A 15472-nucleotide genomic window follows, 5' to 3' on the forward strand; every position below is an offset into this window, starting at 1 on the left:
TCAAGATTCCAAAAGGCCGAATCTAAACGTTGGGTATGGGAGTCTCCTGGTGGACGGTTCCACAATGAAATAGACCACATCATATTCAATTGACGGTTTTGCTTGACCAATATCGCTGTTGTCCCAAAATTCCAAACGGGATCAGATCACCGTGTTCTTCGTGCAAAATTCTACTTCACAGAGCAGAGAGAAAGGGCTGGAAAGATTAAGAAGAGAACTCCCAGAACAACCACCAACTGGGAGCTCTTTGGCACTATTGCTGCAACATGGGGAGATGCCATTGTTGACAACATTGACAAGGAATATGATCGACTGGTTCAGCACCTCCATGATTGTGCGAGGAACGTCAAGAGAGATAGCCACAAAAAATGCCTGTCTTCAGGAGGGATGGGTATCTGATCATTGTATAATCGAAACCCAAGCACAAAAAATTGTAAATCTACAACTGTAAAAAAAAAAAAAGAAAGAAACAAAAAAAATGAAAAAAAAATGCCTGTCTTCAAAAACTCTTGACCTTATTTGCCAACGTGGTTTGGCGCATGCCTCAGGCAACCGCAAGCGAACGTCCAAGCTTGCAAAGCAGTGCAGAGATGCGATCAAGGAAGACCTCAAAGAGAGAAGAGCAGAAGTGCTGGTAGATGCGGCAGAAACTGGGAAAATTATTCGTAACACCTGCCTGTCCTTCGCCAACCACAAGACCAAGATGATTGCCCTCCTACGTCCTGATGAATCTATCACATCCTCCAGAATGGCAATGGAGAAGATTGTCCATGACTTCTACTCATATCTCTTCGATAGCCGTATCCACCTGCCCACATACCAAATTCCCCAGGATGGATATGTCGTTCCCAATGTTCTCCCTTCGGAAATCCTGCACACCATTTCGTCAGTAAAGAAACAAACAGCACCGGTCCCAGACAAGGTCAGACCTCAACACCTGAAGAACCTGCCATCAGTACTCATCAATACGCTGGCTTGGCTTGCCCTGAACGATTGGTTTGAGGCTCTCCGTGTTCCTAGAACAAACAGACGGCATTAGTGCTACACTAGCACGCGACAGGGACAAATGGAGACATTACTGGTGCCCACTCGAGCAAATTGACGATTAATGGAAGTCAAGTGATCAGATAATCAAGTGTTTGGAGCAATATGGCCACCTAATATTTATATATATATATATATGTATGTGTGGTTTACTATATACATATTTTGTATAAATATACATATCTGTACATGTATACATATATTTCTTAAATATATTTCAAATTTTAATGCATGTAGGAAGAGCAATCATTAATATGAAATTAATGTTTAAATAATTTTTATAAGAAGAATGTTACAGAGGAAATAAGTGATTTTCTTTTGCCAACATTCATGTAGCACTGTAGCACTGTCCTCCGGTTGTTCATCAATTTGTTCCAGCGGGTCCAGAAATGTCTCCATTGTGACTCTGGTTGTTACTCTGTTTGGCATATTGAATATGACAGGGGTAGCTTGCCAGGATTTGCCATGTGGGCGAGATACTCTCGGCAGCTTGCTGGGCTCTCTGAGAGGGGCGGAGGAATCGAACTGGGATTGGCCAGGTATGCTGCATGCAAGGCAATCGCCCTACCTGCTGTGCTATCACTCCAGCTCTTGCTAACATTAAATTAAAAAAATTAACTCAAAAGCTCTCTAATCTTCCTTAGGAAATCATCTTTGGGTAGTCCTGTAAACACTGGGGACTTAAGTTTTGTTTTTATGCTTTTTAAAATAATTTATCTAATGAGTATAAAACTATGTAACTTTTTAACTAATGCCATGAACAGAGAGAAATAGGGTCAAAAATATGTAAAATGAACAGAAGAGTTTACTTTTGATTATCAGAATCAAGAACTGTAAAAGATATAGCTCGTAGATGAAAATTAAAAAGTAGTCATGGGATTGGAATGATAGAAGAGTGGGTAGGGCGTTTGCCTGGAATGCGGCCGACTCAGGTTCGATTTCCAGAATCCCATATGATCCCCTGAGCACCGCCAGGAGTAATTCCTGAGTGCATGAGCCAGGAGGAACCCCTGGGCATTGCCGGGTGAGACCCCCCAAAAAAGCAGAAATAAAAAATAAAAAGTAGTTAAAAATAACTACCAAAACATAACAGCACTTAACCAAATAAGAAAATAATGCTTATTGAGAACTGCATCAAGTAATTTTTATAGATGACCTATTTATTAAGGTAACAGAATATTGATCACTAGACTTCCCATTAATCGTCGATTTGCTCCAGCGGGCACCAGTAACGTCTCCATTTGTCCATGTCGCTTGCTAGTGAAGCCCAATGGCGTCTGTTCGCTCTAGAAACACAAAGAGCCTCAAACCGATCATTCATGATCTTGATGAAATCTGACCATCTGGTAGGTTGGTGGCCACGCGGTCTTTTGACATCCCGTGGAATCCAATTGGTAACAGCTCTAGTCCAGCGGTCGCCTTTAAATCTCATTACGTGACCAGCCCATCTGATTTTTGACACCTTGGCAAAGGAGACAGCATCCCTGATTCTTGATCGTCAACGGAGGTCTGAACTCCGGATTCTTTTTCTCGTTTGAGTGAAAAGTGATATTCCAAGAAGAGCTCTTTCAATTCCTCTTTGGGAGACCTGAATAGCGTTCTCATCCTGTTTGCGTAGGGCCCAGGTCTCTGAGGCATATGTTAATGCAGGAAGAACAGTGGAATCAAAGAGATGTGCCCAGAACCGGAGATTCTTCATCCGCTTAGCTATTTCTTTGACACTCTTGAAGGCGTTCCAAGCCGCTCTCTTCCTCCTGTGCAGCTCGGGTGCCAGGTCATTTGTCATGTTGACTTCTCGACCTAGGTACACATAGCTGTTGCATTCAGAGATGGTCCTTCTGTTGGGAGCGAATGGGGCATCAGGAACAAGGCTGTGTCTCATAAACGTTGTCTTCATAAGATTCAGCTATAGTCCGACCTTTCCACACTCACGGTTGAAGTAGGCCAGCATTTGTGCCGCTTGGCTAATGATTGGTGTTAATAAAACAATCGTATTCCTCGTCAATGTTGTCAACAATGGCATCTTCCCATGTTGCCGCAATAGTACCAAAGAGTTCCCAGTTGGTGGTCGTTCTGGGAGTTCTCTTTTTGAACTTTGCAGCCCTTTCTCCCCGCTCTGTGAAGTAGAATTTTGCACGAAGGAGACGGTGGTCCGATCCCATTCGAAATTTTGGGACAACAGCGACATCAGTCAGGCAAAACCGTCGATTGAATATGATGTGGTCTATTTCGTTGTGGAATCGTCCACCGGGAGACTCCCATGTCCATCGTTTAGATTCTGCCTTCTGGAACTGTGAGTTACCATGAATGGTCTTGGTCGACATGATGAACTCAGACAGTCTCTCAGCCTGTTCGTTCCATTCTAGGCCATGGGTTCCGATGTGAAGTTCTTCAGCTGATCTTCTCGGTCCTATCTTGGCATTAAAATCACCCACAATGATCTTGTAGAAGGTGTGGTCTTCTTTATAGAATTTCTCTAGCTCCATGTAGAACTTCTCGATTTCTCTTTCATCATAATGAGATGTTGGTGCATAGACAACGAAGATAGAAACTGCAGGCAGTGAGCCACATCTATTAAAATGTAAACGTCCGATTCGGGTTGTTAGGCATTCGAATGAATCAATGTTCTTGGCCAAGTTTGTGTTGATAAGGACACCGACGCCTCCAACACCTCTTTTATCGCATGTTCCGAGGAACAATTCTTCTCCAGTGTCGAAAACGGCATGGTTAGATTCGTGTCTTCTTGTCTCGGTCAGACCAATGATGTCGTACTTGATCATTCGCGCTTGTACCATCAGGTCCTCGATGGATGCATCTGATGCTAGCGTACGTGCATTGAAAGTACAGACGATCATTTTTGTCTTCCTTCGTTGTGGCAGCCTAGGTCGGCCTTGAGATTTTGTCGGCCTCTCCTTTCTCATCCTTCTCAGTGCTGCCATGTCGGTGAAGCCTTCAGGGTCAGGTGAATGAGACCAGTTGTAGTTACTGGTTTTGGCATATCGAATATACAGCGGATAGCTTGCCAGGCTCTTCCGTGCGGGCGGAATACTCTCGGTAGCTTGCCAGTCTTTCCGAGAGGTATAGAGGCTTTTGGGGTGACCTCTAATCACCCTTGTAGGTGTTACCATATTTGAACCCTATCAAATATGGTACGACAATTCCAGAAGACGGGTATTTAGTGTCTTATGATGTGTCGCGCGGCCGCTTGCGGCCACGCGGGTCCGGAAAGCGTCCTAGAGTGTGGCGATGGCTGGGTAGTGGAAGTAGTGTCGAGAGTGGAAGTCTGCCAGTGGGATATTTATCTGGGTAGGGTGGGTCTCCTGTGCACAATTCGATCCCTGGGTGGTTGATGGAAGCAGACAGGGCAGGGTAGGGTGGGGCTCCTGATTAGAATCCCTTTGTCACCTGTGGTGGTGGGAGCAAGCAGAGAAGCTCTGTCCCTGGGTCCGCCGAGCCTGGAGTCCAAGGTCTCAGAGAGTTCCGCTTACCTTGTTCTGTGGGTCTTCAGTTGTGCGTAGGTCTCGGCCGGAGCTGCCGCGCGGGTCCGGAAAGCGTCCTGGAGTGTGGCGACGGCTGGGTAGTGGAAGTAGTGTCGAGGAATACGATCGACTGGTTCAGCACCTCCATGAATGTGCGAGGAACGCCAAGAGAGAGATAGCCACAAAAAGTCGCCTATCTTCGAAAACTCTTGAGCTAATTCGCCAGCGTGGTTTGGCGCATGCCTCAGGCAACCGCAAGCTAACGTTCGAGCTTGCAAAGCAGTGCAGAGATGCGATCAAGGAAGACCTCAAAGAGAGAAGAGCAGAAGTACTGGTAGATGCGGCAGAAGCCGGGAAAAGTATTCGTAACGCCCGCCTGTCCTTCGCCAACTATAAGACCAAGATGACTGCCCTCCGACGTCCTGATGGATCCATCACATCCTCCAGAACGGCAATGGAGAAGATTATCCATGACTTCTACTCAAATCTCTTCGATAGCCATGTCCACTTGCCGACATACCAAATTCCACAGGATGGGTATGTCGTTCCCAACGTTCTCCCTTCCGAAATCCGACACGCCATTTCGTCAGTAAAGAAGCAAACAGCACCCGGCCCAGACAAGGTCAGACCTGAACACCTGAAGAACCTGCCGTCAGTACTCATCAATACACTGGCTCGGCTCTTCACTCGCTACCTGTCTGAATGCAAGGTTCCATCTCAATGGAAAACCAGCAGGACCGTACTACTGTTCAAGAAGGGAGACATCCATGACATTGGCAACTATCGCCCGATCTGCCTATTGTCTGTCATCTACAAGTTGTTCACTCGAGTCATCCTGAATAGGATTGGCAGAACACTAGATGAAGGACAACCATGTGAGCAAGCAGGGTTCCGCAAAGGATTCAGCACCATCGACCATATCCACACGATAATCAAACTCATTGAGGTTTCTCGGGAGTTCAAGATGCCGCTCTGCTTAACGTTCATTGATTTAAAGAAGGCCTTTGATTCTGTTGAGACGGAAGCGGTCATTGAAGCCCTAGCCAATCAGGGCATTCAAGCCCAATACATCAGGATCCTCCGTGAGCTGTATTGCGGATTCACTACCAGGATCTCACCATTCTACAAAGAAGTGATCGTTGATGTCAAGAGAGGGGTGCGGCAGGGTGATACCATTTTACCAAAACTCTTCAGTGCCACCCTCGAGAACATCATGCGACGACTGGAATGGGAAGGAATGGGAGTGAAGATAGATGTTCGGCAACTACACCACCTCCGCTTTGCTGATGACATTGTTTTAATAACACCAAACATCAGCCAAGCGGCACAAATGCTGGCCGACTTTGACCGTGAGTGTGGAAAGGTAGGACTACAGCTGAATCTTACGAAGACAATGTTTATGAGAAACAGCATTGTTCCTGACGCCCCATTCGCTCTCAATGGAACGACCATCTCCGAATGCAACAGCTATGTGTACCTAGGTCGAGAGGTCAACATGACAAATGACCTGGCACCCGAGCTGCGCAGGAGGAAGAGAGCGGCTTGGAACGCCTTCAAGAACGTCGAAGAAATAGCTAAGAGGACGAAGAACCTCCGGCTCCGTGCACATCTCTTTGATTCCACTGTTCTTCCTGCATTAACATATGCCTCAGAGACCTGGGCCCTACGCAAACAAGATGAGAACGCCATTCAGGTCTCCCAAAGAAGAATAGAAAGAGCTATGCTTGGAATATCACGTTTCACTCAAATGAGAGAACGAATCCGGAGTTCTGACATCCGTCGACGATCAAGGATCAGGGACGCTGTCTCATTTGCCAAGGTGTCGAAAATCAGATGGGCTGGTCACGTAATGAGATTTAAAGACGACCGTTGGACTAGAGCTGTTACTGATTGGATTCCACGGGATGTCAAGAGACCGCGTGGCCGCCCACCTACCAGATGGTCAGACTTCTTTGTCAAGGTCATGAACGATCAGTTTGAGGCCCTCCATGTTCCCGGAGCGAAGAGATGCCATTGGGCTACACTAGCACGCGACAGGGACAAATGGAGACGTTACTGGCGCCCGCTCGAGCAAATCGACGACTAACGGGAAGTTAAGTGATTAAGTGATTAAAACAATATCATCAGCAAAGTGAAGGTGGTGTAGTTGCCGACCATGTAATCTTCACTCCCATTCCTTCCCATTCCAGTCGTTGCATGATGTTCTCGAGGGTGGATCTGAAGAGTTTCGGTGAAATGGTATCACCCTGTCGAACCCCTCTCTTGATATCAATGATTACTTCTTTGTAGAATCGTAAGATCCTGGTAGTGAATCTGCAATACAGATCTTGGAGGATCTTGATGTATTGAGCTTGAATGCCCTGATATGGCTCACGGAGGCTCTTGATGTATTGAGCTTGAATGCCCTGATTGGCTAGGGCTTCAATGACTGCTTCTGTCTTAACAGAATCAAAGGCCGCCGCCACACTCCAGGACACTTTCCGGACCTGCGCAGCCACTCCAGCCAAGACTCACGCACGACTGAGGCCCCAGAGAACAAGATAAGCGGAACTCTGAGACCTTGGACTCCAGGCTCAACGGACCCAGGGACAGAGATTCTCTGCTTGCTCCCACCAAGCACAGGTTACGAAGGGATTAAAATCAGGAGCCCCATCATACCCTTCTCTGTCTGCTTCCACCATCCACCAGAGACCCAGGGATTGGATTGCGCACAGAAGATCCACCCTACCCCTACCAGGACCAGATAAATACCTCACTGGCAGACCTCCACTACTCGTGCTTTGTGGCCACACTACACATTATAAGACACTAAATACCCATCTTCTGTAATTGACATACCATATTTGATAGAGTTCAAATAAGGTAACACCTACAAGGGCGAATAGAGGTCGACCCAAAAGCCTCTATCCCTCTCGGAAAGCCTGGCAAGCTTCCAAGAGTATTCCGCCCGCATGGCAGAGCCTCGCAAGCTATCCGTTGTGTATTCGATATGCCAAAACCAGTAATTACAACAGAAGATTAAACTTTTTAAATTACATTTGAAAGTTTTCATCACTCAAATTCTTATCAATTAGTCAATATTTATCATTAGTCAAATACTGTTCGTTATAGGAAGGAAAATTAACCACAATTTACCTAATGGGAAATAAGTCTCGAGTGGACCATGAGGTATGATGAGGAATAAAGAAATCTGTACTAGAATAAAACGTAGTAACTAAAATTTATATAATTGGTTTACAAAGTTTGTCTTTTATATTTCAATAAACGAGAAAATAGAGTGACCTTCTGACAGCCCCTCACCCCTCTGTTCCTGGAGCACAGCCCTGTAGTCCTGGGAGCAGAGCGACACTGGTGGTCACAGCACGCCTGCACCTCCCCTGTCTCCCTCAGCTGGTTTGTGTCTGGGCTGACAGGGACTTGACCTCACTGTGTCTTGGACAATAATTTAGGACTGTGTCCTCAGTTACTGAATTGCTTAGGTAAACCTGGTTCTTGGAGGTGGAGATGCTGACTAGGGACTGAAGACTTGAATTATAGTTTGTTCCGCTCCCAGTATACATAACACCAATGCAATTAAGCCCCTTTCCAGGGACCTGGCAGGCCCAGTGGACACGATTACCATTACTGAGAATCCAGAGACTGAGAATGTGAGGCATAGCATCTGCAAGGACGTCACCAGGCTTGCTCCCGACTCATGCAGCTGTACTTGGGACAAGACATCTGGGGAGAGAGAACCACAGTGAGTCACGGGCTCAGAGGCCCCAGGCCCACCTTGGAACCTCTGTCCAAGGTATACTCACACCGGGAGCTGCCACCAGGAAGAGGAGGAACCAGCACTGATGCATGTTCCTGCCCACGAAGTCCATGATCTCAGACACAGTGTCAGGGGCCCCAAGTTGGTGTGAGTGTGAACGTGATTTTCACCCTGGATCCTGAGTACAGATTTGCATGAGGGAGCCTCCATAGAGAAAGGAAGGGACCCGGGGGAGGCTGGTGTGTGGGCTCCTAGGAGGAGGTCCTGACTGTGGCTCAGAGAACTCAGGCCTGTCCCTGGGGCCCTGTCAGAGCAGTGCCTCTTCCTCCCGCACAGGAAAAATGCTGAGGAGCTCTCAGGAAACAGGAGTTGCTCAGGAGGAAATGGCAGGTGGGGAGGAGTGTCCCCATGTCTCAGGATGACCAAACCCAGCCCCCCACCAGGGCCTCTACCCTATAGACAGGCCCCTGCCCATCACAGTGTCCCTGTGTGCTCACATCTATTGTCTCTCTGTAGGCTCTAACTTTGTGGCAAACAGTCATTGTTATTTGTTCCGGCAATTCAGAAAGAGCTAGGTCCAATTCATAGTCAATAAAATTTGCAGTAGTTTATTCACATATCAACTTTGATGAAAACTCTTTCACTGTACCTGCTTCACTCTGAAACATACAAGATACCTATGGGTGGATTTGTGAATGCTCCCTGGTGATGGGTCTGTTGGGAAAAGGAAGAGCTTCTTGCTAGATGACCTTCTTCTGGTGTGCTTGGCCTGTCGAGGAGCACCTAAACCCGCTCTGCTCTGTATATACTTCCTGCCCGGAAGAGAAGCCATCTTCCTCTGGGCTGTTGCTGAAGGGCAGAGAGAGATCCTGACCCTTTCCCTCAGATGAAGCATGGCCTGTGAGCCCCATTATGTGTCTCAGAACCTGACTCTCTGAGGAGGAAGTCGGGAAGATCAGAGTCCTTGTCATCTCACCCGGCACAGCTGTCTCCTCCTCGGTTTTCTGACACATTCAGGATGTGTTTTTCACACTGTGTGTCTCACACAGTAATAAACAGCCGTGTCGTCAATGCTTAGGCTGCTCAGTTCCATGTAGGCTGTGTCCTTGGACTTGTCTGCAGTGAAGGTTAGTTTGCCCTGGAACTTCTGTGCGTAGCTTGTACGACCATCACCAGGGTATATCCATCCCATCCACTCGAGCCCCTGTTCAGGGCTCTGCTGCACCCAGAGCATATAGTAGCTGGTGAAGGTGTATCCGGACGCCTTGCAGGAGATCTTCACTGGTGTCCCAGGTTTTCCTACCTCAGCCCCCGACTGCACCAGCTGCACCTGGGAGTTCACACCTGTGGACAGCATACAGGAGTGGGTGGACTCCACTTGACTGGTCCCGTTCCCTCAGCCCAAGGCATGGGGACTCTTACCTGCAGCCACTGCCACCAGGAAGAGAATTTTCCAGGTCCAGTCCATGGTGATAACTGTGCACTCAAGGGCTTCTGAAGGTGTGGGTGGGTCTGCCTGCTGTATGAGGTTGTCAGGACCAGACACATCTGTATTTAACTCAGTGTTCCTCATGTAATTTGTATATTCATGAGAAGGAAAAATTCATAGCTAAAGGCCTGACCCAACCTGAGTAGGGGCTCGTGGAAGCCACCAGGTCCATCTTCAAGGGTAGTCAAGTGGTCCACTTTCTGATCCTTGTTTGAGGAGATGAAACCCTGCCCTTTCCCAGAACTCTGTGCACACAGACCTCCCCCTCAGGGGGCCACGTCCTTTCAGGACCTTCTCCTCAGGGCCACCCACATATGTATGACCTGAACACATCTGGACACACTTGGGCTTTGAGGTTATTTCTGGGATCCTGGGAGGCCCCAGGGAAACAACAATGAGACTACAAAACCATTCTAATGCCCCCTTTGGTTTCCATTGGAGATATTAAGATGTTCATAAACACCCCCTGCATACAGGTTTTACTGCTTCATCAGTATGAAAAATGTTCCTTCGCAAATGATAAGTCTGTACAATTTAACCTTCTGTTTCCTATACGTATTTTTAATTTTGATTTTCTTGAGTAAGAAAAATTTAGTTTTAGTGAAGAACGAAATCCATGCTGAGAATATTTCTGCCTCTCTGCACCCATTTCCCCATATCTGCACCCCTTCTAGCCTGCAACTCTGTGCTCTTGGGACTTGGCAACCCCTGCAGCCTGGTACCCACCCTGCAGGGAGATCCTCTGGGCTCTCAGGGGCTTCAACCTCTTGGCATCTCTTACACAGGATTGAATCCTGGGACTTCACTCCAGAAGTCTTGCTCATGAGTGGTATTCTTTTTTTTTTTTAACATAGCAGTATTGCTAATTATTCAGTCACTGATTAGGCTGATTGAATTGGGTATGAACTCCACCTTACTTTATTTTTCCTTTTTATAAATTTATTTATTGAATCACTGTGGGAAAAGATACACAACTTTCAGGTTTAAGTCTCGGTCATACAATGATGAAACACACGTCCCTTCACCAGTGCCCATTTTCCACCACCAAAAGACCCAGTATACCTCCCCATCCTGACCTTCCCCCTACCTGTGGGGCAGATTATTTCCACATTACTCTCTCTTACTTTGATTATATTCAATATTTCAACACCAGATCCAGCATTATTATTTGTGATTTTACCCCAACAATCAGATATGCCAAAAAGTCAACTGTAGACAATTTTTTTCTGTTGCTGGTTATGAATAACATATGATGTCATGTGTCCGCAGTAGTAGCCACACAATTTTGGGATTCCAAAATTTTAACAATTAAATCTGCAGCAATTTCTGCCAAAACCTGCTGGGTTCCGATATTTGTTCCAGGTCTCTGGGATCATGGCCTTTAAGCAGTTTGATCAGAGTCAGGGAGGCCATATGTGGGCAGCAACCCAGAGTCTCTCTGGGGCAGGGATAAAAAGACTGACTCCACCCCATCCCATGAGGCCCCGCGTGTCTCGTCACTGTGGGTCCAAACCTGACTGTCCAATGGCCTCTGGAGGATGGCAGCCACCAAGCCATCTGGGGGAACAGGCTAAGGCATGAAGCCATTCCTGACTGGGATGACCCAGCACCTATAACCTACTGTGGGGACCAGACACATTTATGCCAAAAGCCGCTGGGTTCTGAGATTTGTTTCTCAGTCTCTGGGATTATGGCCATTAAGCAGTTTGATCAGGAGACAGCGAGGCCATTCGTAGGTGGTGACTCGGGGTCTCACTGGGTCAGGGAGGAAAGGGAAGGCTCCACCCCCATCTCGTGAGGTACCGCACGTCGCTTCACTGCTGGCCCAAACCTGACAGTTCAATTGCCTCTGGAGGATGATGGTCACTGAGGCGCGAGAAGGGAGCAGGCAGAGGGACAGCACCCTTCCATGTGCATCCCTCCCGAAGCTGCGTGCTCGGTCCAAGAGGACGTCTTCCCGGAATAGAGACGGACAGGTCTTTGGTCGAGGGTATACGAGTAGTTGCGCTCCCCTGCTAGAACCTCCAAACAAGCTCTACTATGATCATCTTCAATATTTCAGACCAGTCCCACCACCACTTATACATGCTAAAAAGGCCATGCTAGACAATGTTCTGTATTGCTTCGCATGCCGTAGGAATTTTAAAATTTTAATAAGTAGGGTCTGGAGAGATCACTGCAGCAAATTACTGGGGTCTGAGATTCATTTATGTGTCTCTGGATCTTGGCCGTGTGAGAGCGTAAGTACACAGTAGCCATATGTGGACATCATCTCAGAGTCCCATCGGGGTGAGGGGAAGGAGAAGGGCCGACTTCTTCCCTGTCCTGTGAGGCCTGGCATTTCCCGTCTCTGCCACCCTGTACCTGGTGCTTTTTGCTGAGTTCTAGAACATGGCAGAAGCCTGGATTTTTAGGGGGCAGGTGGAGGAAAGAGACCTGCGCCCATCTGGAGTGCCCCAGTGAAAGTGGCCTATGGCAAAGTCAAGAGACATCTCTGCAGCAAGTTGCTCAGGTACGAGATTCATGTGTATGTGTCTGGATCATGGCTATGCTGGACTTTAAGTAGACAGTGGTCATATGTGGGTGTCACCTCTGAGTCCCATTGGGGCAGGGGGAAGGAGATGAAAACGTTCTTAAACTGATGAAAACTCACTTTAGCTAAAGATTTTATTAACATGCTTTGCTCTATATTCAGTATGTTAATGAAGATATATCTCTTTTATCAATCCTCAGATAGTCATTTTGTGTGTTTTTTATTCCTTACACAGGTAAAGTAAGTCATGCTGGATCATAATTAGTAATTTACTAAAAGATGAAAGAAATGAATAAAACCATAAATCATTCATTTTGCATTTCTCATTATTAGAGACTCCTGGCATGACAGAAACACTTTCGTGATTTTGTTCTTGACAGCAATTTGGGTAGGTACAATGGAATATGCACATGATAGCTCATGAGTGTCTCAAGACATTATCCATTACCACTAACTAATACCCTGAGCACTACAGGGGGGACCAGGACACAGACAGGAATTAAACATGGAGAATGCCAGGTGTGGCCCCAAACCAAAGAAAACACATCTGCATTTGGATAAGAACAGGTTTTCATAATTGTTAGATACCCATCCATTTTATCCCAATTTTGTCGTGTTGTACCTGGGCTGATAATGTGATTCTAATAAGAAATATACCTTCACAGTTTAACTTTATTATTGACATTGAATCTATAAACCTGTTTCTATTTTTAAAGTGAAGAGGATTTAATTGCACATTTGTGAGGTTGAACAGGTGACTTTGGAAGGTCAGCAAAACAGGAGAGCTGCCTCAGTGGTGTCACCATGTGACGGGATGGGGGATGTAGATCCTAATCCCCAAATTCCAGTGTCTCAGGAGGGTGAATGGAGGTTGAGGGTGGTCCACAATGAGAAATTCATTAAAAGTCACACCCGCAATGGTCTCTGCATGAGCCTCAGTGTAAGAAGTGTCCCTGGTCTCTGGGGTGTGGTATATCTGGGGATGTCGAGAAATTGAGGGCTCAGAGAGATGCTCTGGGACCTTGCATCTTGTTTCACTGTGAAGGGGTCACCGCTGCCAGTGTCACAGGACCTGGTCTCTCCTCTACAATGGGTGAGGGGTGGAGAAGGTTTGGGGAAAACTGAATGTCCACTTAGTGAGTGGATGGAGGACGAGAGGTCAGTCGGTACAGGAGAACAGAACTCCAGGTGTAAGGTGACCAAGTAGAGTCTACCTGGCAGCAGGTCAGTTGGCATAGAGTCTCTCTGAGAGCAGAAGGAAGGAGTCAGCAAACAGCTGAGTGGACACCAGAATTTCCCTTTCTGAGCAAGTGATTCTTACAGAAGACAATGAAAATTCTACAGGGTCATTTTAATTTCTACAAGAGAATAATGTGTCCCTCAGGTCCCAGAGAAGTAATGATCCTGTCACTGGAAACTTTTCATCAGGAAAGAGAGAGTGTGAAAAGTCATTACTGCCCACAGCGGGGATGGAGGCTCAGGGCCACAACCCACAGGACAAAGTGCCCATGGGGTCATCTGAAAGCTGAGGGGCAGGTCAGTCCTGATCTCCACAGAAACATGATTCATCTGTTCATGAGCAACGTTTCCTCAGGGGAGAGTGCTCAGAGCCTCCTGGGCTCCTGCTTCCCTGAAGCTCAGCCTGCTCCCTTTTGCAGGCGGTTTGTGTCTGGGCCCACACGGCCTTCCCCACACTGTGTCTTTCGCACAGTAGTACAGGGCCATGTCCTCCTCCGTCAGGCGGCTCATTTGCAGAAAGACGTGTTCTTGCTGTTGTCTCTGGAAATGTTGAATCGGCCCTTCACAGAGTCCGCATAGTATATAGGACTACCACTACTACTTATGGTTGAGACCCACTCTAGGCCCTTCCATGGAGCCTGGCGGACCCAGTACATCCGATAGCCGCCAAAATTGAATCCAGAGGCTGCACAGGAGAGTCTCAGAGACCCCGTGGGCTTCACCAAGTCTCCCCCAGACTCCACCAGCTGCACCTCACACTGGACCCCTGCAAACACAAAGACATCCTGGTCAGGAAATACTCCTCAAACAGAGGATCTGTCTCATCTCTCCCATGCTTCGTGTCTCTGTCGCCCATGAGTTACCTCCTAACACAGCCACCAGGAGAAGCCAGCTCAGCCCACACGCCATGTTGGTTCTGAGTCAGTATGGAGCCCCTGGGAACCCCTGAACTGATGCCTCTTCCGGAGCTGAGGCTGGGCTGGGCTGTTTTCATCACTGTGGAGAGTCTTATTTGCATGTCCTCCTTCTCTATAAAAAGTTCTCTTTGAACTTGTAGAAATAAGGAAGGGCTCCAGAGCAGGTGAGGGGTTCTGGGGGTGCCTGTGACCAGGAAAAGAATCAGAAACTCTACTATTGCAGCAAGCAATTAATACAGGACAAACAACTTAATTGTTATTCTTTGATGTTTATTTTTAATACAAATCTTATGATGTGTACAGTATTACTTTTATTTAATGATATAATATGACACATAAAGTTTAGATGGCTTTTACAATGTACTTAAAATACTCGACTCCCTGGCAGACATTTTACTGGGGCTGAAACGATAGCACAGTGTGTAGGGCATTTGCCTTACACGCAGCCCACCTGGGTTTGATTCCTCCATCCCTTTCAGAGAGCCTGCCCGCACTGCAGAGCCTGGCAAGCTCCTCTTAGCGTATTCAATATGTCAAAAACAGTAACAAGAAGTCTCAGAATTAAGACGTTACTGGTGCCTACTCGAGCAAAATCGATGAACAACGCAAGGACAGTGCTACTACTACTCAAAATACATTTTAAGAGTGGGTCCCACTATTAGACAAAAGGAATCCACTGAGTCACTCACAGTTGTCAATGTTTTGGGAACCAAGTGTTAAGACAGAATCAGGAGTAAGGCAGAATGGCCGGATAACAGGGCCCTCATGTCTTGAATTCCACTGTAGCAAGCCCATGTGTTGGCTGTTTTTGTACTTTATCTCAGAGGAAACAGTTCTGGGTTTAAATGTATTTTTCCCGATTACCTAAGACCCTCAGATGTATAAGAGCTAAGCCCAGAAAGACTAAGCTAGAAAATTGACCTAAGAATGTCGTCTCCTGACGATTCCCAGTTCTAAGCAATGACTCTCAATGTGATGGGCATTTTGACCTCTCAGTTCACTAGGGAGTTAGTCCCC

General features: G+C 47.0%; 1 gene segment (V, D, J or C); it reads right to left on the reverse strand.

Annotated features, from left to right (window-relative positions):
- Positions 1 to 9304: 9304 nt before the first annotated feature.
- On the reverse strand, positions 9305 to 9745 carry LOC130030710 (immunoglobulin heavy variable 1-3-like). The segment is given in 2 exon segments: positions 9305 to 9621; positions 9700 to 9745. Coding segments are annotated over 2 exon segments (363 nt in total).
- Positions 9746 to 15472: the final 5727 nt, after the last annotated feature.

Source organism: Sorex fumeus, unplaced genomic scaffold (assembly GCF_029834395.1).
Source record: "Sorex fumeus unplaced genomic scaffold, SorFum_2.1 ptg000044l, whole genome shotgun sequence".
Classification (NCBI taxonomy): Eukaryota; Metazoa; Chordata; class Mammalia; order Eulipotyphla; family Soricidae; genus Sorex; species Sorex fumeus.